At 43.2% G+C, this 26,257-nt stretch overlaps 1 protein-coding gene across 1 annotated transcript in view; it reads right to left on the reverse strand.

Annotated features, from left to right (window-relative positions):
* GRXCR1 (glutaredoxin and cysteine rich domain containing 1) overlaps window positions 1-24,682 on the reverse strand; it is a 53,870-nt gene extending 29,188 nt beyond the window's left edge. The window contains exons 1-2 of the mRNA XM_081875995.1: window positions 24,587-24,682; window positions 23,662-24,277 (exon numbers count right to left, since the gene is read on the reverse strand). Of these exons, the coding sequence (XP_081732121.1) occupies window positions 23,662-24,051 (390 nt within the window). The 5' untranslated portion in view covers window positions 24,052-24,277; window positions 24,587-24,682. The remainder of the gene's footprint in view (window positions 1-23,661; window positions 24,278-24,586) is intronic.
* Window positions 24,683-26,257: the final 1,575 nt, after the last annotated feature.

The raw sequence follows: 26,257 nt of genomic DNA on the forward strand, positions 1-26,257 counted from the left end.
TTGTTTTCCTGATACTAAGGTAGAAATGCCGGTCTCAAAAACAATGTCAAGCCTGCTTTTTTTCTGCCTTAGCATTTTGAAATTTCTTTCTCAGTCTAGGGCAGATCGAGTCCATTTCATTAGCAGAGCAATGCAAACAGTTCACCGGTGTGCTGTGTTCCCTTTCTGTCTGCTTGATTTGCCAACCATCCGAGCTAGCTTATATTAATTAAAACAAGTGTCACCGCTTCTAATAGTAGCTCTCTTAAGGGTTATAGATTGCAATCAGTGAGAAACGAGCAGTTGCTAGTACGACTCTTATCAGATGGACTGAGCTCTGTTGAAAATTTACGGCATTTTTCCTTGGCAGTTGATCTAACCTTTCATCCCAGGATTAATTACACTTCAGCATCCAGTCTGCCTGGCACAATTAAACTTATTTTTCACTCATCCAGGATCTACACAAGCCCTGGCATTATTGAAACAGGCTTTCTTCCTAGATTGTTAAACTTGCTGTGGAAGTGCATGTTTATTTTATTTTTGCAATATCCTTTCTAAACAATTTGGTGGAGTATGATTGCTAATCACTGAGACTTAATTTGCTACTCCAGTTTAGATGGCATAATGGATAATAATAATAATAATAATAATAATAATAATAATAATAATAATTTTATTATTTATTCCCACCCATCTGGCTGGGTTTCCCCAGCTACTCTGGGTGGCTTCCAACAAAAGATTAAAAATACATTAAAACATCAGTCAGTAAAAACTTCCCTATACAGGGCTGCCTTCAGATGTCTTCTTAGATAGTTGTTTATTTCCTTGACATCTGATGGGAGGGTGTTCCACAGGGCGGGCGCCACTACTGACAAGGCCCTCTGCCTGGTTCCCTGTAACTTTGCTTCTCACAGTGAGGGAACCGCCAGAAGGCCCTCGGTGCTGGACCTCAGTGTCCGGGTAGAATGATGGGGGTGGAGATGCACCTTTATGTATACTGGGCCGAGGCCAGTATATCTGGGTTGAAGAAGCCATTGAATTGATGCCCCTGGTGAGAGTTGGAGTAGGACAGAGGACCTGGCAGCCCACACTGAGTAGTCGCTGGGGAGGTGGCATTCTTGCCAACAGGTATGGAGAAGCAGAGGTAGAGGCTGGGTCAGCAGCACCTGATTGGCCAGCTGTTCCTCGCAGGCAGGTAGTCGCAAAAGCATCTTGATGGTGTTGGCTCAGCTTCTACTCTGCTGCCTCTTGATGCCTCTTGACCCTTTCCTCCCCTCTGTGAACAAATGCAGTCTCCCATCCCAACAGCTGTATAAAACCTTTTAAAGGGAGGATAAAGCTTGTGAAGCATGGACCACTTACAAACACCATCTCCAACTCCTTGAAAGATTCCATCAACGGTGTCTCCGGAAAATTTTACACATCACTTGGGAAGACAGGCAAACTAATGGCAGTGTACTGGAAGAAGCAAAGTTCACTAGTGTCGAAGCAATGATTCTTCAACATCAACTTCGTTGGACTGGTCATGTTGTTCAGATGCCTGATTATTGTCTTCCAAAACAACTACTCTATTCCAAACTTTAAAATGGTCAGCGTAATGCTGGTGGTCAACAAAAGAGGTTCAAAGACTCTCTCAAGGCAAATCTTAAAAAATGTAGTATAAACACCAACAGCTAGGAAACACTGGCCTGCGAGCACTCCAATTGGAGAACAGCCTTTACCAAAGGTGTCGTGGGTTTTGAAGATGCTCGAACTCAGGACAAAAGGGAGAAACATGCTAAGAGGAAGACACGCTTGGCAAACCCTCACTGTGATCAACTCCTGCCTAGAAACCCATGTCCCCACTGTGGAAGGAAGTGTGGATCCAGAATTGGACTCCACAGTCACTTACGGACTCATTGTTAAAACTGTGTTTATGGAAGACAATCTTACTCAGCAACAAGTAAACGCTAAAGAAGAAGAAAGCTCTGGTTTACCAAGCCTGGGAACCCTGCAGAAAATATTGCATCTAAGAAAATGATGCAAAGAACTTTCGTGTCCCCTGAAGTACAAGGCAATTTCAGCTGAAGTAGGCCACCTATTCCGCAGGGGAGACTGGCCCATTAAGGTGAATGGGGCACTGCCCCACCAGTATTGGACCGCTCTCAGCCACCTTCACCTGCCTGCCATCTTATTTACAACCAGTCAGGGGTGCCAACTTGAATGAAATATTGGGAGGGGCCTGGTAAGCCCCACCCTACATAACTGATTACATGACACAGTACATGCACACCATTTGAATGGCAATGCCTATCAACTTGGGGAAGCAGTCCCCTCAAATATTTTATGGGGGGGGCAAAGGGACCTCAGCCCCAAGGAGTTGGTTCTTATGCAGCCTGTCCAGATTACATACTGGCTGTCACCTTCCTCCTCCTTAGTCTCAATGATGCCTTTGTAAAACACAACAGGGAAGATGGTGGAGATGGAACCAGAATTAGCTGGTTCTGCCTGTCATTGGCTCTGGTACGACCTACTGTTAGCCTCCCTGCCTTTCACACTATCAATCCCGATGGTCAGACATCACTGGATATACAAATTCATTTGAGAGAGGACAGCAATGCTTCGTACAAACAAAATTCTTCTTCTTCCTCCTCTCCCTCCTCATATTTTTAAAAATATTCCTGCACAGAGAAAACTGGAATTCCGAAAGGAAGAATTATAGGCTCCTGCGGGCTTTCTGTATGTAGAATTTTGTTGTGTGGAGCAGCAATCAATCATTCATTCCCCCAACTGTAGTCCTAGAACCATTTTTCCATGGACTGAACTGTTTGTCAAGAGTAAGGGTGGAGAACTGGTGCCCAGGGTGATGGGAGTTGTAGTCTAGCAATGTCTAGAGAGCCACGGATTCCCTCCCCTTGGTCTGGAGAATATCTAAAGGAGCCCATGTAGTTCTGGGTCAGATATACAGCACAGTTCTACCCCACTGAATTCTGCCAGAACGACTCCTATAACATGAAAGAAAATAATACCTAGCTTTACTTTTTTAAAAAGGAGTAAAACTCCAGCATTTCCATTGGTACCCAATTAGCATTTCATGTGAAAGGTTTCCCAAAACTCATCACATTAGTGACTTTGCATGCTGTGCCCTTAATGAGGCAAAAAGATGCTCTGTCGTTGGGCTATCTTTAGATTAGCAAAGTGCTGATGAAGTGTTGACTCAGTCCTGTGACTGCAGTGCTGCTGTATCTTTGAGGAAACTCAAAAGTGCAAGAACTTCAGAAAGAGACGCGTATTCTCCTCTAGTAATGCACAGAGCTGCGCTAGAGTCAACCGTCAGAGAGCTCAGGGCTGCCCAATGGCCTTGCAGCGTACTTAACATAATTGGAACCATAACTCCCAACTGTTCCTCATCATTTAATCATGTCGAGAACGTGGAGAGGGCTTTTCATCTTCAAATTGCTTTACAAGCATTAATAAATTAAATAACATGGATCATCTTCATCGTCCCCCAATTATATGTGCTATTCTGCGTTATATGTTTGAACGTATCCTCTGTTTTCATTAAAACATACTACCTTGGGGAAAAGGCTTTCCTCGAACGACAATTTTCCTAGCAAGAATAATAAAGCAAAACACACAAAGGAGAGGTTCTAGGAGGCAAATGTGCATTAAGTAGCAATGAAAAGAAAGAGGTAAGGTAAAAAGTCGCACTACAGGTATGCTTTTAGCAAGGTATCTGGTGAGAAAGACAAAGTTAAAGTGTCTACCCTGGGAGAGTAGTTAGGGTGTTACAACTAGGGCTGGATGATATATCAATATATCATCCAAAACTGGTTTGAAGTCCGTATCGTGGTAACAGTTTCATAATTTTTGACCTGGCAATATGTCGCGAATAATGTTGTGTGTCTTTGTGTGCTATGCAAAAGTCACAATGTGGGGGAAACCGTGAAGCCAGCCAGCCATCCTTATTTCAGACCTAGTGATATATCGGTATATCGCGATGTTTAGCTGGTGATATATTGCAATGTTGAGACCCAAATATCGGCTGGCCCTACTGTTTGCCTCTACATAGTTCCATCCTTATTTCAGACAGTGTGATATATTAATATACCATGATGTTTAGCTGGTGATATATTGTGACGTTGGAAACCAGATATTGCCCAGCCCTGCTTACAACATGCAAAATCTGTAAGTGCTGCAGAGGTCAGGGTCAAGATGTTTTGCTGCCTGAGGCACAGGACAAGATGGAGACCTGCAGGCTTCCCATAGGCATTTGCTGGTTGTCCTCTTTGGGCTGATCCAGCAGGGCTGTTCTTATGTTCCCAGGATCGGCCTGCCAGTTGACTCTTACTTCAGCACTGGCTACCGTATTTTTTGCACCATAACACTCACTTTTTTCCTCCTAAAAAGTAAGGGGAAATGTCTGTGCGTGTTATGGAGGGAATGCCTATGAGTGGCATGCCTACGGATTTTCCTCCTCTAAAAACTACGTGCGTGTTATGGTCGGGTGCGTGTTATAGAGCGAAAAATACGGTACATTACCATCCTCCACTACCTGGCAGTAGGTAAACTTTGAGACCACAGGGCAAGCCATATGGCACACACATCTCAGTCCTCCAACAAAGCCAGTGTGGTGTAGTGGTTAGAATGTTGGACTACGACCTGGGAGACCTGGGTTCAAATCCCCACTCAGTGGTGGAGCCCATAGTGTCACCTTGGGCCAGTCTTTATTTCTTAGCCTGACCTACCTCATAAGGTAGTGTATGTGGGGGGGGGGAGGCTTGGTTAATTTCATTGTACACAGGCTGTATGTTGACAATAAAGGTATTATTATTATTATTAGGCCCCTTTCCAGGCAGTGAAATGCCTTCAGTTGGCACCTGGGTTAAATATTCATAAACCATTAGCGCATTAAAAAAAAAAAACCATGGTCATATACAATGAAATAATTTAAACATTGCAAAATTCTAAAATGACAAATGGCCAACACTGAATCAGATTAATTCTCTAATAATGTTTGGTGGGGGAACTTTCAGCAGGCGATAAAATATTTTGAGCATTTACAGGAAGCAAATGCCACTGATTTCATCAGAATCCACTTTGGCCAATAGAGTTTGGGAGCTGCTGAGCAATGGTGTTAGTATTAGTCATCTTAGGTTTGATAGAACTTCTTATTGAATCATAGAATTGTTGAGTTGGAAGGGACTCAAGAGGACATCTAGTCCAACCCCCTGAAACTCAGGTATCACAGCTAGAGAATCCCTGACAGAGCTCTGTTTTTAAACCTCCAATGTTCTCGCCTTTAAAAATAATTTGTAGATTGACACTTTCATTTGCAATTGGTATTTCTTGCTACATCAACTACGAAGAGGCTGTTGCGGGCTATTTATAATTAAGTATGGGGGGTTGCAGAGTAATCTTAGCAAAAGAAATAGCCTCCTGCCCTAAGATACTTACTGTTAAAATAGAAGCTTGCAGTCGAAATAGAAGGGCTATATTGTTAAGCATCCCCCACAATCTAATTTGGTTCTTGGCACTTCAGATTAACCTTAATCTGACCCAAGGCCAATCTGACCTAGATCCAGGCCCTGAATCAAATCCGGAGCCTTCTACAGTGTTCAGTTCGGGTTTATACCTTAGTAAATATGCAGTTGGGATGCGGGTGGCACTGTGGGTTAAACCACAGAGCCTAGGACTTGCCGATCAGAAGGTCGGCGGTTCGAATCCCCACGATGGGGTGATCTCCCGTTGCTCAGTCCCTGCTCCTGCCAACCTAGCAGTTCGAAAGCATGTCACAGTGCAAGTGGATAAATAGGTACCGCTCTGGCGGGAAGGTAAACGGCGTTTCCGTGCGCTGCTCTGGTTTGCCAGAAGCGGCTTAGTCATGCTGGCCACATGACCCGGAAGCTGTACGCTGGCTCCCTTGGCCAATAAAACAAGATGAGCGCCACAACCCCAGAGTTGGCCACGACTGGACCTAATGGTCAGGGGTCCCTTTACCTAAATATGCAGTTGGGAGCAGGAAGTGAGACACAAACTGGCAGCTTGTGTGCGTCTCGTCCATCCCCCACTGTCCAACTGCATCTTTTAACAGACTCGGATCTCTTCGAGTGCACACAATCCAACCCAGGGTAAGAACTTTAAAAAATAATAACCCAAACAATATGTGTTAATGTTAGTGGAACAGTGGAACCTTAGTTGCCAGATGGCTTAGTTGCCGAACAAATCAACTCCCGAACGCCTCAAACCTGGAAGTAAGTGTTCCGGTTTGCAAGCGTTTTTCAGAAGCCGAACGTCCAACACGGCTTCCGCTTGAGTGCAGGAAGCTCCTGCAGCCAATCGGAAACTGCGTCTTGGTTTTCAAATGGACTCCCAGAATGGATTAAGTTCAAGAACCAAGGTACCACTGTAGTCTGTTTATGGATCCACCTTTTAACCACTTGTAAAAAAAAGAAAAAGAAAGAAAAGGTAAAGGATCCCTGACGGGTAAGTCCAGTCACATATGACTCTGGGGTTGTGGTGCTCATCTCGCTTTACAGGCCAAGGGAGCCAGTGTTTGTCCGCAGACAGCTTCCGGGTCCGCAGACAGCTTCCGGGTTGCGCACTCATCTTGCTCTATAGGCCAAGGGAGCCGGCGTACAGCTTCCGGGTCATGTGGCCAGCATGTAAAGCCACTTCTGGCGAACCAGAGCAGCGCACGGAAACGCCGTTTACCTTCCCGACGAAGCGGTACCTATTTATCTACTTGTACTTTGACATGCTTTCAAACTGCTAGGTTGGCTGCAGCAGGGACTGAGAAACGGGAGCTTACCCCGTCGTGGGGATTCGAACCCCCAACCTTCTGATCAGCAAGCCCAAGAGGCTCAGTGGTTTAGACCACAGTGCTACCTGCGTCCCTTTAACCACTTGTAAGGCACCCAAATAAATATTCCAAATTAAGGAGGAGCCTTGTTCCTTCCCTTCCAGGAAAGGATTCCAATGAGTTCATTCCCAAGCAAACTACTTCCTGTCTTGCCATCATTTGATGTACAGTGGTACCTCGGGTTACATACGCTTCAGGTTACATATGCTTCAGGTTACAGACTCCGCTAACACAGAAATAGTGCTTCAGGTTAAGAACTTTGCTTCAGGATGAGAACAGAAATTGTGCTCCAGCGGCGCGGCAGCAGCAGGAGGCCCCATTAGCTAAAGTGGTGCTTCAGGTTAAGAACAGTTTCAGGTTAAGAACGGACCTCCGGAACGAATTAAGTACTTAACCCGAGGTACCACTGTATTTTTAATCTTTGTTGGAAGCCACCCAGAGTGGCTGGGGAAACCCAGGCAGATGGGCGGGGTACAAATAAATGATGATGATGATGAGTTGTGCTCTTGTGTGTTGCACACAGTTTTGTGTGGAAATCCCAGAGCTGCCAACCTTCCCTTCCCCACCCCTTCCCAGCACCACCTCCAGCAGAGCTTGTGGTCTTTTAAACAGTCATATGCTAGGCAGCAATGAAACAGGTTTTCCCAGCATGAAAATTTCTGCCTTTCATATGTCAAAGCAGGGGGCGAGGAGAACATTACAGTCCTATTCTATTTATGAGCCACTTTTGAGAACGAGTCCTTAGTAAAGAAACAGATAACAGCAAATCTTACACACGCTCACCACATTATTTTTTCATAATATGATTGGCATCTTTCTCTGAAAACACAGGTGGAAATATCCCTTTAGTTTCCAGAGCGATGGTGTTAAAATGCCTTCTACTGCATAGGCTAGCTATCCAGATGGCTTTTTGTCATCTTTCCTGTCAGGTGTGAAATGAGCATCTTCCTCACAAGGTTTGCAACGACCTCTTCAGTTGATTTTTGGAGGGGAGAAACTATGAAGTGTTCTGTGGCTCCTTTTCCTGAATCTATTGCTTAATTTGCCTTCCCCCCCCCTTTTTTTTTTTTAACATTTCACTCAGAAATGTGCAGTGAAGGAAACAAAAGCAGAGAAATGAATCACAGAATCATAGAATGGTAGAGTCGGAAAAGAACCCCTTTTGGGGGGTCATCTAGTCCAACCCCCTGAAATGCAGGAATCTCAACTAGATCATACAGGACAGATGGCCATCTAATCTGTGCTTTAAAATCTACTTAAAGAATAAAATAATAAAACATGGAATCAATCACAAAATATAGACCGACCTAGAAGAAGAAGAAGAAGAAAACTAACAAGCCAGCTTTCAATATTTTTTACTAACAATGCAAACCACAGCTAAGATGGGGAGGGTCAGCAGTCAGCAATACAGTGGTATCTCGGGTTAAGAACTTAATTCGTTCTGGAGGTCCATTCTTAACCTGAAACTGTTCTTAACCTGAAGCACCACTTTAGCTAATGGGGCCTTCTGCTGCGGCCGCACCACCGGAGCACGATTTCTGTTCTCATCCTGAAGCAAAGTTCTTAACCCGAGGTACTATTTCTGGGTTAGCGGAGTCTGTAACCTGAAGCGTATGTAACCCAAGGTACCACTGTATTAAAGGACAAATGAAAAAGATTTGCCTTGCAATTCCTTCTAAGAGCCTGCAAGGCAGCAAAGCTACACCACAAGCTACATTTGGAAGCAAGCTTGCTATATCCAGAGGATTGGTTATCAGAAGATGGAGCGATGGTACCATGATTCACGGTCCTTTCCTGTTGCTTACTAGCAATAAAGGGGAGGATCAGAATGAAATGGTAAGTCCTATATGCCTGAATATTCCGTATCACTGCCCAACTCTGACTTTTTCTTTGTTCATAAGCAAGTTCTAATTGTTCCTCTTCCATATATCATCTATGCTACTGTCTTTATGCCTCCGTCTTAATAATAAAAAGGTAAAGGGACCCCTGACCATTAGGTCCATTCGTGACCGACTCTGGGGTTGCAGCGCTCATCTCGCTTTATTGGCTGAGGGAGCCGGCATACAGCTTCCGGGACATGTGGCCAGCATGACTAAGCCACTTCTGGCGAACCAGAGCAGCACAAAGAACCACCATTTACCTTCCCACCAGAGCGGTACCTATTTATCTACTTGCACTTTGAGGTGCTTTCGAACTGCTAGGTTGGCAGGAGCAGGGACCGAGCAACGGGAGCTCACCCCATCTCGGGGATTCGAACCGCTGACCTTCTGATCCACAAGTCCTAGGCTCTGTGGTTTAACCCACAGTGCCACCCGCATCGCCCTCTTAATAATACCGTCCAGCAAAAGAGAGAGAGAGAGAATCCAAAGAATGCAAAACTTAACAATGTTTCTCTGAATGGTAATACAGTGGATTCTTGGTTCTCAAACGTCTTGGTACCCAAACAACGTGGAACCCAAACAATGCAAACCCGGAAGTAAGTGTTCCAGTTGCAAACTTTTTTCGGAAGTCAAATGTGCTCCATTTTGAGTGCCACACTTTCAATTTGAGTGTTACGCTGAGGTCTGTTTTGCTATTTATTTGCGTTTTTGTTTTTGCTGCTTTTTGTTTTTTTGTTTTTGTGACTATATGGAACCCTGTTCAGCTACTGATTGATTGATTGATTGATTGATTGATTCATTCATTCATTCATTCATTCATTGAATGATTCATTGATTGTGTGACTGCAGTACATTGCTTATTGCTTTCATGTTATGGGTCAATGGTCTCATTAGATAGTAAAATTCATGTAAAATTGCTGTTTTTAGGGGTTGTTTTTTAAAAGTCTGGAACGGATTAATCCGTTTTGCATTACTTTCTATGGGAAAGCTCACCTTGGTTTTGGAACGCTTTGGTTTTGGAACGGACTTCCGGAACGGATTAAGTTTGAGAACCAAGGTATCACTGTATAACATCTGCTTAGACATTGTTTACTATTCAGTGTGCTATGCAGAAGCAGCATGGTCCTGTGCTTACAATTCACAGAGCAATTTGTATAGAAGCAGAACTAAACCGATGCTAATAGTCTGTAATGTCTCTGTATTAAAAAAGTAGGAAATGTAATGAAGTCCACTCTCAGGAAGGAATTCAACATCGCATTAGTTTAAAGTCACCTAGCTATGTTCTAGTCTAGTTCTAGCTTCTAGCTTTTAGTCTAGTCTATGTTCTAGTGGCTTTTTTTAAAAAAAGAAGGCTCAAGAAGCCAGTATGGTTCCTATGTCTGGCTGCACAACAGCCTGCTGTAGCCCCAATACTTTCTGTGCACAGGCTGTTGCACTACAAGCTTCCGCTAGAGCAACTGTTACACTTCACCTCATGGACTCAGCTATACAGTTGCAAATATAACGTTTTACGTGCATTGTACAAATGTGACACTAGGTGGCGATAGTGAGCTTACGGCAAATTAAATATATTCCGACCTTGAAGCACAGCATGTGGGAAGCCACACAAAATTTATAATTGGCCATGTAATTGATTTCTAGTTGAAGTGGTATTGCTATATGGTATAATAATATAATATAATATAATATAATATAATATAATATAATATAATATAATATAATATAATATAATATAATATAATATAATATAATATAATATAATATAATATAATATAATATAATATAATATAATATAATATAATATAATATAATATAATATAATATAATATAATATAATATAATATAATATAATATGGTGCATGTTGGATTTTTGTAATTGAAAATTAATTTATATATACACACACACGGGTTACATATGCTTCAGGTTACATACGCTTCAGATTACAGACTCCGCTAACCCAGAAATAGTACCTCGGGTTAAGAACTTTGCTTCAGGATGAGAACAGAAATTGCGCGGCAGCGGCAGCGGGAGGCCCCATTAGCTAAAGTGGTACCTCAGGTTAAGAACAGTTTCAGGTTAAGAACGGACCTCCGGAACAAGTACTTAACCCGAGGTACCACTGTGTGTGTGTGTGTGTGTGTGTGTGTGTGTGCACTTTTTTTATAAAAAAAGCATTTTCACAGCATTTTTTATATGTGTCTAGATTCCATCATCTCTCTCTGCTTGCTCAACTGGCCTTCAGATAACACTGAATCCATGCCTGTACGTCTATAAAAAGAGCATTAGCATCCCTCAGCTTATAAAATACTGCACATACGTCAGGAAACATGCGGACTATATAGAAGCAAATCTTTTTTGGATGGGTTGCGCTTGGCTAGGATTACTAAGCTCCTTATACAACTGGCAAACATTTTCATAACTTTAGGGTTTAATATATCCCGGGCTAGGTTTCCTGTGTTCCTGCTGATATCTGTAGAACTTGCACTGGTCAGTTGATTCCGTTTCACTTATGAAAGTCAGCTCAAGTTAGCTGCGCTCAGCTCACACAAGATCTGGTATCAGGAAGCCTTGATCAGGAGCTGTCAAGAGAAGATTTTGACACCTCACACCCAAAGTGTCCTGCAAGAGTCACGGGAAGATCCACAAAGAGCCAGTACCCATGGGAGCTTCAGCTAGGGGAGACAAATCTTCCAATTTCATTTTCTCTCCATTGCTGCACATTTCTGTGACAATTTGCAATTTTTAAAAAAAATTCACGAAAAATTGCACAAAAATGTCTCCCAATAAACACATTTTCCTGTGCATTTTTGACAAATGCACACATTTTTTTCAAGCAGTTCCCCCCTAATACAATGCATTATATGTTATTTTCATGAATGTGTGCATTTATATGCAAACTTTACCCTAATATATGCAGTTTTTTGTACATTTTACTTGGCTGGAGAAGTGAACTGCAAAATTCAGAGAAGTGTGAATTCCAGCGGGCAGCTGTGTTTTGATTCATTGCTTTGGAACATGCAGATTATATAGCTTTGCCTTTAAATGTCAACCAAATCACCTTTCTCCTTCCATCCCTACTTACAGCCCACTTGTATGCACTCTTGCTCAGAGGTACGCATGCCAAAAGCACAAATTTCATTGCCCCAAACTGTTAAAATTGCCTGCTTCTTCTGCGGTTGATAAAAACTACAATTATCATTAGAATGTATTTCAAAAAAGATGTTCTCAGATGACGCATCTTTTTCATAAGTTGGCTTTGCTTGTGTACAAAAGCAAGTTCTTGCTAAATGTAGATTCTTCCCTTTCTGAAATATAGCTTGCTGTCCTACATGGCCTGGATTGTGACCACAATCCTAACCACATTTACCTGGCAGTAAGAATTTGATGGGACTTACTTCTGAGTAGACATGGTTAAGGTTCCAGCCTCAATGCCTGACTGAATAATCTACAAGGCTCCATTCGAATGCTGCACATGGTTTTCAAGCAACAACTTTTGATGGTTCAAATTTAGAAAATGGATGTTTCCTTTTGTTTTTTTTGTTTTTTTATAATATATTTATTAAAGTTTTCAAAGATAATACAATGTAAGAATAAAAAAGAGAAAAAAATAACAAAAATACAAAAATAAAAACATTTAAAAACAAACAAAATTTCCATAACTTCTTTTCTTTTAACTTATTTTCCAGACCTCCTCATACCTCCCTTTCTTGTATTCCAATTCAAATTGTTAGTTCAGCAAATCCTCACCATTACTTTTTACTTGTTTCTAAACCTTTTTTTTTCATGTCTCTTAAGCATTACAACTGGAAACCACTTAATTTCTGTCCAACATCATTCTTTCATTAATTTTACAATATTTCTGTAAGTAATCTTTAAATTTCTTCCAGTCTTCTTCCGCCGACTCTTTTCCCTGGTCTCGGATTCTGCTGGTCATTTCTGCCAGTCCCATATAGTCCATCACCTTCATCTGCCATTCTTCCAGAGTGGGTAATCTTGTGTCTTCCAATATTTTGCAATAAGTATTCTTGCTGCTGTTGTAGCATACATAAAAAAAGTTCTGTCCTTCTTTGGCACCAATTGGCCAATACATAAAAATAGTTCTGTCCTTCTTTGGCACCAATTGGCCGACCATGCCCAGGAGAAAGGCCTCTGGTTTCTTCAGGAAGGTATATTTAAATACCTTTTTCATTTCATTATAAATCATTTCCCAGAAAACCTTGATCCTTGGGCACGTCCATCAAAGGTGAAAGAATGTTCCTTCAGTCTCTTTACATTTCCAACATTTGTTATCGGGCAAATGATAAATTTTTGCAAGCTTGACTGGGGTCATGTACCACCTGTATATCATTTCATAATATTCTCTCTTAGGGCATTACATGCTGTAAATTTCATACCTGTGGTCCACAACTGTTCCCAGTCAGCAAACATAATGTTATGTCCAACATCTTGTGCCCATTTAATCATAACAGACTTCACCGTTTCATCCAAAAATGGATGTTTCAAGTATATTGGACCCCGGTCCACCTAGGAAGGAATGAGCTAGTTCAGATAGTTGCTGGTGATGTAAGGCTGATAATACTTCTTTGAGGCATGTGGTGCAGCTGTGTCCTGTGTTGTCTTCCTTCTAGTCATAAAGTAATTTTGGTTTGGAAAAATCCTTTATATTTGCAGATATTCGCAGGTTTTTTAATGATGTTCCTGCAATGTGTGAAACTAACAATGAAAGTACACCCTGTGAGCCCTTAGAGACTGATACTTTGAGGATGGAAGAATAAACACCAACCATCCATTGCTCAATGGGATGCGGATGGCGCTGTGGGTTAAACCACAGAGCCTAGGACCTGCCAATCAGAAGGTCGCCGGTTTGAATCCCTGCGACGGGGTGAGCTCCCGTTGCTGGGTCCCTGCTCCTGCCAACCTAGCAATTCGAAAGCATGCCCCAAAGTGCAAGTAGATAAATAGGTACCACTCCGGTGGGAAGGTAAACGGCGTTTCCGTGCGCTGCTCTGGTTCGCCAGAAGCGGCTTAGTCATGCTGGCCACATGACCTGGAAGCTGTACTCCCTCAGCCAATAAAGCGAGATGAGCGCCACAACCCCAGAGTCATCCGTGACTGGAGCTAATGGTCAGGGGTCCCTTTACCTTTACCTTTATCCATTGCTCAATAGTCTGAAATCTTCCTGCTCTTTCTGCATTTGAATATATATACAGTGGTACCTTGGGTTAAGAACTTAATTCATTCTGGAGGTCCGTTCTTAACCTGAAACTGTTCTTAACCTGAGGTACCACTTTAGCTAATGGGGCCTCCCGCTGCTTACATGCAGCTGCCGCGCAATTTCTGTTCTCATCCTGAAGCAAAGTTCTTAACCTGAGGCACTATTTCTGGGGTAGTGGAGTCTGTAACCTGAAGCGTATGTAACCTGAAGCGTCTGTAACCCGAGGTACCACTGTATCTCTGCATTTGAGTATACCATCATCAATCTTGTTTTGGTATCAGTTCGGACATCCAAATATATAGTAAACTGCCCTGAAATCTATGGATGAAGGGTGGTATACAAATTTAATAAATCAATAAAAAAAAATAGATTCAGGTAGGTAGCCATGTTGGTCTGACACAGTCGAAATAAATTAAAAAATTAAAAAATTGTCCAGTAGCACCTTAGAGACCAACTAAGTTTGTTCTGGGTATAAGCTTTCATGTGCATACACACTTCTTTAGATACTTCAGATTCTTCTGGTATCTGAAGAAGTGTGCATGCACACAAAACTTATACCCAGAACAAATTTAGTTGGTCTCTAAGGTGCTACTGGACAATTTTTTAATAAAAAAATATATATTTCAGTTAGGATTGATGGCTCATCCTTTCTGTACGGTGAGCTGACATTAATCCTCTCTTTTTATTTCATTCTGTTATATTTGCAACTAATGTATTTTTTTTAAAAGATAAGCAAGGTCGCTATTATTTTCGTGCGAAGGAAGAGGAACAGTGGTTAAAAAGCAGTGTTTTGGCAAAAGCTGACTAGTCTAGTCAACTCAACTGAGATCTGAATTCAGATTTCTAAATTCCAAGTGGTCCATCCATTGGAAGAGAAGGCCTCTCCAGGTTTCAGAAAGATAACGTTTAGCTCTATCCCAGCACGCCTTTGGTTTAGCCTGGCAAGCCAGGCGACACTCAGAACCCCTCATTCTCAGTCCCAAAGGCACAAAAGCCCACAGAAAGGGGCCACCAATGAAATTGCTACGTCACCTTTTCTTCTAGCTGCTTTGCCTGGAGGATGTGGAAAGATGTTGTCATGGCAACTGCATTTCCCTTCTCATTGAAGCAGGCAAAGGAAGATGAGGGGGGAGGGGTTTCCATAGCAACTTTTTCCACGCCAGACACCAGCAGCAATCAAAAGGCAAGTCGGGAGGAATAAATAACACCCCCATGGGGCAGCAGTAGAGTTGCCTTCTTGGAATATTGAAGGCTCTAGTCCAGGCACATCTGCTTTGTGGAAAAGCAGAGTGTAAGCTGGTGGTGTGCCAAATTATTTTTGAGCCAAAACTGAACATGTGAAAGGGCATGAAAGTTATACAGACCCTCTCCATCCACCGCAAGAATCTATTTTCCATTCTTTTGTGTATATATATCTGCCATCCCTATTAGAAACCACTTAGCTCCTCAGTACACTACTGATTTGAATTCTGGTGCTGGAGGAGACTCTTGAGAGTCCCATGGACTACAAGAAGATCAAACCTATCCATTCTGAAGGAAATCAGCCCTGAGTGCTCACTGAAGCTGAGGCTCCAATACTTTGGCCACCTCATGAGAAGAGAAGACTCCCTGGAAAAGACCCTGATGTTGGGAAAGATGGAGGCCACAAGGAGAAGGGGACGACAGAGGACGAGATGGTTGGACAGTGTTCTCAAAGCTACCAGCATGAGTTTGACCAAACTGCGGAGTGCCTGGCGTGCTCTGGTCCATGGGGTCGCAAAAAGTCGGACACGACTAAACGACTAAACAACAACAACACACTACTGCTTGGGTTGCCTTTTTTAAAAAAATGCATCACATATTGACCATGATGACATCACAGACCACTTGAGTCAGGTTTGGTGACATCGTTGAGGGCAAATGAAGCTGCATTGTCTGAAGTCCCACCACCCTCAACTACTTAACAGATTTGGACTGACATGGGGTAGAAAAGGCTGTTCACTCATGCACACCAGAACATATCTATATCCAGTGCTTTCCCCCCCAAGGGGTACTCAAGGGTACGCAGTACTGGCACGTCTTCTTTGTTGTTGCTTTAAATTGTGGCACTTGCTGTAACAACTTCATGGTTAGTCCCAACACCTATTTGTCTTGAAGAAAGACACTGTCTATATCAGTATCTATCTGTTTAACCTTCCTGCAATATTTCCAACCCCTGAAGCCTCACCAAGATGTGGGGACACCCTTTTAGGTCCAACACGTACAGTGGTACCTCGGGTTAAGTACTTAATTCATTTCGGAGGTCCGTTCTTAACCTGAAGCATTACTTTAGCTAATGGGGCCTCCTGCTGCTGCCGTGCCACCAGAGCACGATTTCTGTTCTCATCCTGAAGCAAAGTTCTTAACCCGAGGTACTATTTCTGGGGTAGTGGACTCTGTAGCCTGAAGCGTATGTAACCTGAACCGTATGTAACCCGAGGTACCACTGTATATGTGTATAAAATTCAGCTGACAAAAAAAAGGATAGTTCTTTCTAAGACTCTTCACGTTGCCTTTCTGTGGGTTAAACCACAGAGCCTAGGACTTGCCGATCAGAAGGTTGGCGGTTCGAATCCCCGCGACGGCGTGAGCTCCCATTGCTCGATCCCTGCTCCTGCCAACCTAGCACTTTGAAAGCATGCCAAAAAGTGCAAGTAAATAAATAGGTACCGCTTCAGCAGGAAGGTAAACGGCATTTCCGTGCGCTGCTCTGGTTCGCCAGAAGCAGCTTAGTCATGCTGGCCACATGACCTGGAAGCTGTACGCCACCCGCTCCCTCAGCCAATAAAGTGAGATGAGCGCAGCAACCCCAAAGTCAGCCACGACTGGTCCTAATGGTCAGGGGTCCCTTTACCCTTTATCTTTTAAATGGCCTGCTAATGCAGCCCAACTCTGCCTTTTAGAATCATAGAATCATAGAATCATCGAGATGGAAGAGACCACAAGGGCCATTGAGTCCAACCCCCTGCCAAGCAGGAAACACCATCAGAGCACTCCTGACATATGGTTGTCAAGCCTCTGCTTAAAGACCTCCAAAGAAGGAGACTCCACCACACTCCTTGGCAGCAAATTCCACTGTCAAACAGCTCTTACTGTCAGGAAGTTCTTCCTAATGTTTAGGTGGAATCTTCTTTCTTGTAGTTTGGAACCATTGCTCCGTGTCCGCTTCTCTGGAGCAGCAGAAAACAACCTTTCTCCCTCCTCTATGTGACATCCTTTTATATATTTGAACATGGCTATCATATCACCCCTTAACCTCCTCTTCTCCAGGCTAAACATGCCCAGCTCCCTTAGCCGTTCCTCATAAGGCATCGTTTCCAGGCCTTTGACCATTTTGGTTGCCCTCCTCTTAACACATTCCAGTTTGTCAGTGTCCTTCTTGAACTGTGGTGCCCAGAACTGGACACAGTACTCCAGGTGAGAAGGCTGATTTGTCGCCTTCTCCTATCTTAAATAGCTTCCTCGTGTTTTTAGTTGAAAAGAGACTTTGTAAGTAGTTCAACTGTGTGGACCTTTTTTAGTAAGAGAGAATTTTGAAGCAGTGTTAGGCCCAAGGGATCCTTTTTAAGAGAAACGGTTCCAGTTAAATCTAGGACAGGGTGGGGAACTTTCTTTTCTTCAGTCTGAGGATCTCATTCTCCCTGGGCAGCATTCTGGGGGACACATGCTAGTCATGGCCGGAAGCAAAAGGAGGCGGGGCAATATATGCACATTTTTACTTTTATACAAGAGGCTAGTTTCTGCACACACACACCTCTTTATCCTCCATCCAAACAAGTAAGAGACATTGTTGTTATTGTTTAGTCGTTTAGTCGTGTCCGGCTCTTCGTGACCCCATGGACCAGAGCCCGCCAGGCACTCCTGTCTTCCACTGCCTCCTGCAGTTTGGTCAAACTCATGCTGGTAGCTTCAAGAACACTGTCCAGCCATCTCGTCCTCTGTCGTCCTCTTCTCCTTGTGCCCTCCATCTTTCCCAACATCAGGGTCTTTTCCAGGAAGTCTTCTCTTCTCATGAGGTGGCCAAAGTATTGGAGCCTCAGCTTCAGGATCTGTCCTTCCAGTGAGCATTCAGGGCTGATTTCCTTCAGAACGGATAGGTTTGATCTTCTTGCAGTCCATGGGACTCTCAAGAGTCTCCTCCAGCACCATAATTCAAAAGCATCAATTCTTTGGCGATCAGCCTTCTTCATGGTCCAGCTCTCACTTCCATACATCACTACTGGGAAAACCATAGCAAAGCAGAACCAGTGAGGGGTGTGATCTGAGCAAAGGGAGTTTCACAGGGGAGAGCCCTGAGGGCCAGGTTGAAAGGCTTTGAAGGCCACATTTGGCTCTCTGAAGTTTCCCATCCATTATCCAAGTTCCCCATTGAGGACATATTTTTGGCAGCTTTATGACAGAGGATCAGAAATCAATATCTTTCTGACTGGGTGGTTCAGATGTTAGGTGTGATTCCCCCCCCCCCAGGCTTCTGAAATCAGATGTCTACTTTCTTCCATAAATATTGTTCAAAGGTTATGTGATGAATGCTCTCTGTTCATTACTTTAGAGAAAAGAGCATCATATAATTGGGTTGATTTGCACGTGTGTATTCATCATTTCATGGCTCTCAGCAGAATGTGTTGACTTCCTCTGTTGAAAAGTATCACCTTTGAGAGACATTGACAGCAATAGATATGAAAGCTCAGACTAATTTATGGTGTCTGCTTTATACATCCAAGTCATATCACTTGATCCTGCCACCAGCTGGGTACTTGGACTGTCAATGAGCTGGGGAAAGTTTCAGCAGAGAAAACAAGAAGCTGAAGACAGGTTATGGAAAACTATTGCAGCTTTGTCCCACTCACAGACCTCTGTGACAGCAGAGCCATCTTAGCTCTGTGCATAGGTTCAAACCACTTGTTGTTGTTGTTTAGTCGTTTAGACGTGTCCGACTCTTCGTGACCCCATGGACCAGAGCACGCCAGGCACTTCTGTCTTCCACTGCCTCCCGCAGTTTGGTCAAACTCATGCTGGTAGCTTCGAGAACACTATCCAACCATCTCATCCTCTGTCGTCCCCTTCTCCTTGTGCCCTCCCTCTTTCCCAACATCAGTGTCTTTTCCAGGGAGTCTTCTCTTCTCATGAGGTGGCCAAAGTATTGGAGCCTCAGCTTCACGATCTGTCCTTCCAGTGAGCACTCAGGGCTGATTTCCTTGAGGAATAAGTCTTACATGTGTATTGTTGATAGGACTCTGCAGTAGACAGTGGCATAGTGGGGGGCACAGGGGTGGTTGCCTCAGGCGCAAAATTGTTTGGGGGCACAAAATTTCAACACCCAGTGCTGCCTCAATACAACTGCACGCTTCCGTTGCTGGGCTCTGTTGAAAACAGCTTCTCCATGCAAACCAGGAAGTAACCTCTCCCGGCAACAGAATGACTCTTCTATTCTTATCTCTGTAGCCATGCTCTCCTGAGTGACGTGGACACTTTTAGACAGTTGAATGTGCATACGTACTCCATCCGTTTCCCTCTACCCATCCACCCTCCTCTGCACAACCCCTGGCACTGGCAACCCATGCTACACCACTGCCAGTAGCTCCTCCAAGTAGATTTATTTTATAAATACTGTGAATTGGCTAGCTGTTGAAATGCAGAGTCACAACAGAGAACCAACTCAAAACCAGCTATCTGAGCTGGCTTTTTCCTACCATCAGAAACCAAAAATGCCCCACATACTACTTTCTGCTTCTCTCACAGTCCCCTCAATCCCCTTCAGAAGATTGCCCTAGCCTAGATGTTGAGTAGATGAACCCCCGAGCTGATAAGATGGTTACAAACCCTGCAAGATCTTCAAGCGGAGGCAGCAGGAGAAACTTCAGAGAACGTAGGTTTGGGAACCATTTGCACAATCCAAAGTTGTTTGTTCCTTTATTTGATCCTATCTGAATAGTGAAAGTGTTGCATATTACATAGCGATTCCTCCTAAGCTACGAGTTGCCTCTATGTGCAGTTGCCTGCTTTGAATTCTATGTGAATAGTTGGGTATCAAGACCACATCCTTTCTCCTACTTAATTTTATTGCATATATATTTTAGGAATGCAGCTGATGTGCTGTGCATCCTGATGCACATTCACACTGCAATGCTCACTGTGGTTCCACTTAATAAAGTGGCTGCATTTGTCTTTTGATGCAGAATGAAATTCATATATTCATCCTAGGTCACTCCTTGTTACATATGACTATTAACAGAGTCAATGAAGTAGCTTAGGAAACTGCAATTAATCCAGAATTGTGGCAGCTAAACTGGTGACTGGGAGTGGCTGCCGAGACCATATAACACCAGTCCTGAGAGACCTGCATTGACTCCCAGTACGTTTTCGAGCACAATTCAAAGTGTTGGTGCTGACCTTTAAAGCCCTAAATGGCCTTGGTCCTGTATACCTGAAGGAGCATCTCCACCCCCATCATTCTGCCCAGACACTGAGGTCCAGCACCGAGGGCCTTCTGCGGTTCCCTCACTGCGTGAAGTGAGGTTACAGGGAACCAGACAGAGGGCCTTCTCAGTGGTGGCACCTGCACTGTGGAACACCCTCCCATCAGATGTCAAGGAAATAAGCAACTATCTTACTTTTAAAAGACATATGAAGGCAGCCCTGTTTAGGGAAGTTTTTAATGCTTAATGCTGTATTGTGTTTTTAATATTCGGTTGGAAGCCGCCCAGAGTGGCTGGGGAAACCCAGCCAGATGGGCAGGGTATAAATAATAAATTATTATTATTACTACCTGAGGAACTGCCTGGTCCAGGGATGCCAACTTGAACAAAATATTGGAGGAGCCCAAGTAAGACCTACCCCACATAATCGATCACAAGATGCCTATCAACTTTGAGGGGGCTCCTATAGCCTGGTCTCCTGCACCCCCTGCCTGACCACTGCATTTGACCAGAGATTCTGCTGTAGGACATCTGCCCATCAACTTTCATCATGGCATTCTGTGTAGCAGCACCTATCTTATGGAATTGCCTCCCTTTGAACAGTGCATGCATATCTTCTGTACTAAGTTACAGACAGTTGTTGCTAACTTTCCCATTTACCCAAGCAGCCCTGTATTTGGGGTTTTTGATGTGCTATATAGTTTGCATGCATATATGTATGTGTGTTGAATTTTATACTGTTTTAATATATTTCTCATTGCACTCCACTTAATTAATGGTATATAATATTGTAAATAAAATGAACGGAATGTTAATCAGCATTTAAAGGCTGAAAATGAGATTTAGAAAAATATAATTAGTTAAAAATTGATATTTTGATATATATTTTTCTATTTCCTCAATATACAAATATTAGGATTTTATATCAAGAAACCATACTATAATCACACATCACCATACTCAGTTGACTTACTTCTGAGTAGACATGTATTGAATTCAATTGGCTTCTTTCTCTAGGAGTCCTGAAGTTTATTGTACAAAGAAGGTTGCAGCCTAAGTACTCAGAATGGTGAAAAATTCAAATGAAGCAATTTAATCCTTTCCTGCAGCTAGTGAGAAGAGGGTGTTATTAAGACAGAGATCTCTAATTCAGTTTTCATTTCCCCTCTACTAAAGTGTTTTTGTGTGGCCATTATTCATTATCAAAGGTAACATTCTTGGTTGGACAAGTTGGTGGGAGTTTGCAAGTATGCATTTTTTACATAAGGAAGATGTAAAGATGCAAACAGTTGCCTAAAGCTGTTAAAATTATATCATATGACTATGATGTAATGACACATTTCCATTCTTAATCCGTTTTCAGAAGTCCAAAATTAATGCTTCACATACGTAATCATTTCAAGACTTAATATGACGTGAAAAGAGCATTCATTATTTTCAACCTGAAAATCACCAGAAGGAAAGGGTGATAAGAGGGATTAATAATTTATTTGCAACCTTAGTATATCTCACTAGGAATTACTGGGTTGTATTCAACAGGGATCGTAGGGCCTCCATTCGCAGAGCAGGGAGAGAAGCAATTTTCAGTGGCGTCCCCTCGCACCTGCAGCCCCCTAAATTTACTCTGGAGGGTCCCCCAACCATCTGGAGCAGATTTAGAGAGGTGATGGTCTGCAGCAGAAAGGGTGAATCACCAAAAGTTTCTTCCCTCCCTGGTCCACTGATGGAAACCTTTTTGTCAGCTGAGTAACAGCACCAGATACAAGCCACCATTAGGTAGGATGGACATGATTCAGCCAGTCCTCGGAATATTTAAGTCCTCTGGACTTCAGTGGCAGAGGGTGACAATGCAGTCACCTGTATGTCTACTCAGAAGAAAGGAAAGGTAAATGTGCAGAGGATTGCAACTTTAGGCATGTATTTAATTGTCCCCATTAAAAGAGTAAGTCTGAAAAGTGCTTGGCTGAGGCTAGATCATCTAACTCCTTCTTGTAAAAACCAACAATGGTTTTCAGGGGTTAATTCAAGTTGGAGATCACCAGGGCTTAACGGTGCTAGGGCTAAAATCCAGAACAGGTTGAACAGGAAGAAAGAAGGAAATCTCCTTTGAGAATTTGTTTTCTTCACCATCCAGGAGCACTTTAAACACAACAAAATTCCTACGTGTAAGAAAAATCTTGCAGACAAGTATGCACTACTTTTTTTTACTTTAAATCTCAAATTGCATAGTGGAGTAGAGGCACAGCTACAAACCCCAAAGTCCACAGTTCAATTTTTGCCTTTGCTAGGACCCAACTAGATATTCTTTAGGCAAGTTACCAACGCTTGGCTCTGCTCCCCATATCCACTGTTACATAATAATGCTAGTCTACCTTAGAGGATTATAAGAATTACCGAGATCAGTTGTAGTGCTACATAATAATAATGATGATGATGATGATGATGATGATGATGATGATGATGATGTCATGGCTGTGAGAAGCATGTTTTTACAATATTGAAATTGATCATTAAAAACAAGACTGATGAACCACATCAGAACCTGATATAAAAAGGAAATATTTCTGACAAGGCCAGTTTTTAAATGAAATGATGAACAGCAGTCAATTTCAGATGGCATCTTCCAAAGGGAGCATCATTTAAGCTCTCCATTGTCTGTCCCACTCCCAGCATTCCCATGTGCAGTGGCCCCGCCCCCTTTTGACCTGACCTGACCTTTCAGGTATCGAGTGTGAAGGACTGCGAGGAGATTCTCACAGAGTTCCACTGAACATGTTTAGAATAATTTCCGCAATCTGGAGTCTCGATTGCACAGTTCCTGATCGTGAGAAGAATTCTAGTGAATATGGTTAGGATTCTCCCTATGACATGAGGGGTTTTGGAGCAAAGCCTGGGAGTTCACCCCAATACCCTTACACCATTTGAGTCCCCACACATTATTTTGATGAGCTGAGTAGCGCTAACTACATACCCCAAAAGTGCTTGAAAAGAATATTTAATACAACATGTGGTGAAGATATTTCCAGAGACCTTTAGAGTGTTCCCCTTTGAGGTTTTTTGGGGGTACGATCTAGCCTGCAGGCTTCCGGTAATGTCAATTTTTATTTTTATTTCTTGCTTTTGTTGCAAAGATATCAAAGCCTGACCGCTAGATCAAAAGGAGCTCTCATTTTAGGAATTATTCTCTGGGATGTTGTTATGAACTCTGAATGTTGAGCATACATAGACAAAAATATGGCACGTGCTTTGGGATAATTTGAAAGTGGAGACAGAAAGAGGTTGTAGACCAGGAGCAAAGCCACTTCACTTACCTCAAATACCTTTGTTAAATTGTCAAAGAGGGCTTGACCAGCACTGACTTTGTGCTTGACTCCTCGAACGGTGCCATTTTTGCTGAGGATATTGACTCTTTTGGTGCCAAATCCTCTCTCTTTGGCAGCTCTCACGAAAATGAGCATGTCATCGCCCACCTTCTCGTTCTCATCCCACTCCAACCCAAGGTTTCCGTTGTGCGGCCCGTCCGATTCACTCAGCCTGCTGTTTGGGTCTGTTTCCGAGCTGCTGGTGCACTCGGAATCCAGTGAGTCAGAGGTTTCCCCGTCGGCGTACACCTCCTTGAGCACTCTCCCGCTGTGAGAAGAAGCCACCCGGAATCGGACTTTCCTCGGCTGCCCCTCGCCCTTGCTGTCACTCTTAAACATTGTCCCATCCGCCGAAATCAGCCGCTTACATCCTACTGGTCTAGGTTGTCATCGCATTTGCCAGATTCTCACACTTAAAACAATATCAAAGTTGTTTTCCACTGACGGCGCCACCGCTCATATGAAGCGAACATCGAAAGGAAAGTGGAGTCTGAAGAAGCGACAGAGCTGTTCAGCAATTAATAATGGATGCAAGCGTGTGCTATGGTTACCTTTAAACTAAAACCTGTAAAATGAGAGGAACAATTAAATATTCACGATCCATTGTGTGTTTTCCTCAGTGTCAGAAAGGGGGTGGTGGTAAGAAAAAGAGTCCAAGACTGAAAGAAAGAAACAGCTTAAGATATATCTAAGACATATATGTTAGTTTTCACGGCATTATAGAGACATAAGGTGAAGAAAAGAGGAAATGTAGAAACCTTCTCGAGCTCCTGTTTCCTGAAAGCTGCTGGCAGGCCCCCCACTTGCTGCTTAGAGCTATCTTCAAGGTGGCATCCTCAAATGACATTTTGTGGAGCAATCTTAGGCCAGTTACCTGTTACACCTTCCGAGCCGGGTCTTCTTGAAGTTGCTCACATGGCCGCTTGCTGTCTGTGGTGAGCTGGCTCATCACAAACTGAGGCAGCTGTGTTGCTAACAGGTCCTCAGGCTCTAGAGCCGACGAGGGGAACTTCTGGCTTTTCAGATGTTGTTGGGTTCCAATTCCCATCAGTTCCAGCCAGCATGGCCAACAACCAGAGATGTTGGATGCTGGAATCCAAGGGCATTCTGAGGACCAAATGTTCCCATCGCACCCACCCAGTGGCAGCTATTATCATCTGGTAAACTGACTCACTATGAGGTTGGGGTAGTTTTGACCCCATCTCATGTATGTGATTTCACCTCTCTCACCTCCTTGAAAACACTCAGCTGCCCTTTCCTGGGGGAACGGCCTTTGCCTTGTCCTTGTACAATGGCGCATATGCATATTTACTCACAAGGAAGTCCCATTGGACTCATTCCCTACCACCACCACCATTCTCCCTCCCCATTCCTTTTTTCTCATTCCATCCACCCCTCTCTCTGGTTCTCCCCCAACCCCACGCCAATTTTTGAGTGAAAGCAGGCATTTGTCTAATGTTGCCTCTGCGACTCTATAACACAAGCCACATACAGTACATCAGTATAACATGTTGCTTCATTTGTGATGAACTGGATTTGCTGCTTGCCGAAAATAAAGGGCATTTGGAAATACACCAGGGGAGTGCTGGGAGAAGCTAAAATAGTTTCAACAAGACTAACAAAAAATCTCTGTAATAAAATGTTTAAAATATATAGCACCTACTCTTCTATATATTTTAAACATTTTATTACAGAGATTTTTTGTTAGTCTTCTTGAAACTATTTTCTTGAAATTATATAAAAAGTCTTCTTGAAACTATATAAAAATATATAGCACCTACTCTTCTAGGGACGCGGGTGGCGCTGTGGGTTAAACCACAGAGCCTAGGACTTGGCGATCAGAAGGTCGGCGGTTCGAATCCCCGCGACGGGGTGAGTTCCCATTGTTTGGTCCCTGCTCCTGCCAACCTAGGAGTTCAAAAGCACGTCAAAGTGCAAGTAGATAAATAGGTACTGCTCTGGCAGGAAGGTAAACAGCATTTCTGTGTGCTGCTCTGGTTCGCCAGAAGTGGCTTAGTCATGCTGGCCACATGACCCAGAAGCTGTACGCTGGCTCCCTCGGCCACTAAAGCAAGATGTGCGCCGCAACCCCAGAGTCGGTCACAACTGGACCTTTACCTACTCTTCTGCTCTTCAACTTCTTATATCTCAAGGCTTGAACTGTACCATCAAAGTAAAAAACTGTCTCAATCACTCAAATCGTGCAACCTTTTTAGCAGCATCATGTATGAATCCAGTCTTAGAAGACATTTGTTTTCTCGTGTGTTGATAGCTTCTCAGAGTTAAAAGCATTTGTACCCATCTGTGTTTGTAGAATGCCAGTTTCACATCTATGAAAAACTGACCTTCTTAGCAGACCTTTTGATGCACGCTGCAGACATGTTCTCAGACAAAGGTGAGTTTAGCATTGGCTGCAGTACTGTGATAATTGTTACTCTGGAGTTAGAACTGTTGAAGTTTAATCATACTTGGGGTGTCTTCTTCCTGGTGACCGCACTAAATCCCATAATTACCGGGCTAAAAAGGTAACAAGTAACCTGCAGGA

The sequence above is a fragment of the Podarcis erhardii genome, assembly GCF_964252035.2.
Source record: "Podarcis erhardii genome assembly, chromosome: 9".
In the NCBI taxonomy this organism is placed as follows: Eukaryota; Metazoa; Chordata; class Lepidosauria; order Squamata; family Lacertidae; genus Podarcis; species Podarcis erhardii.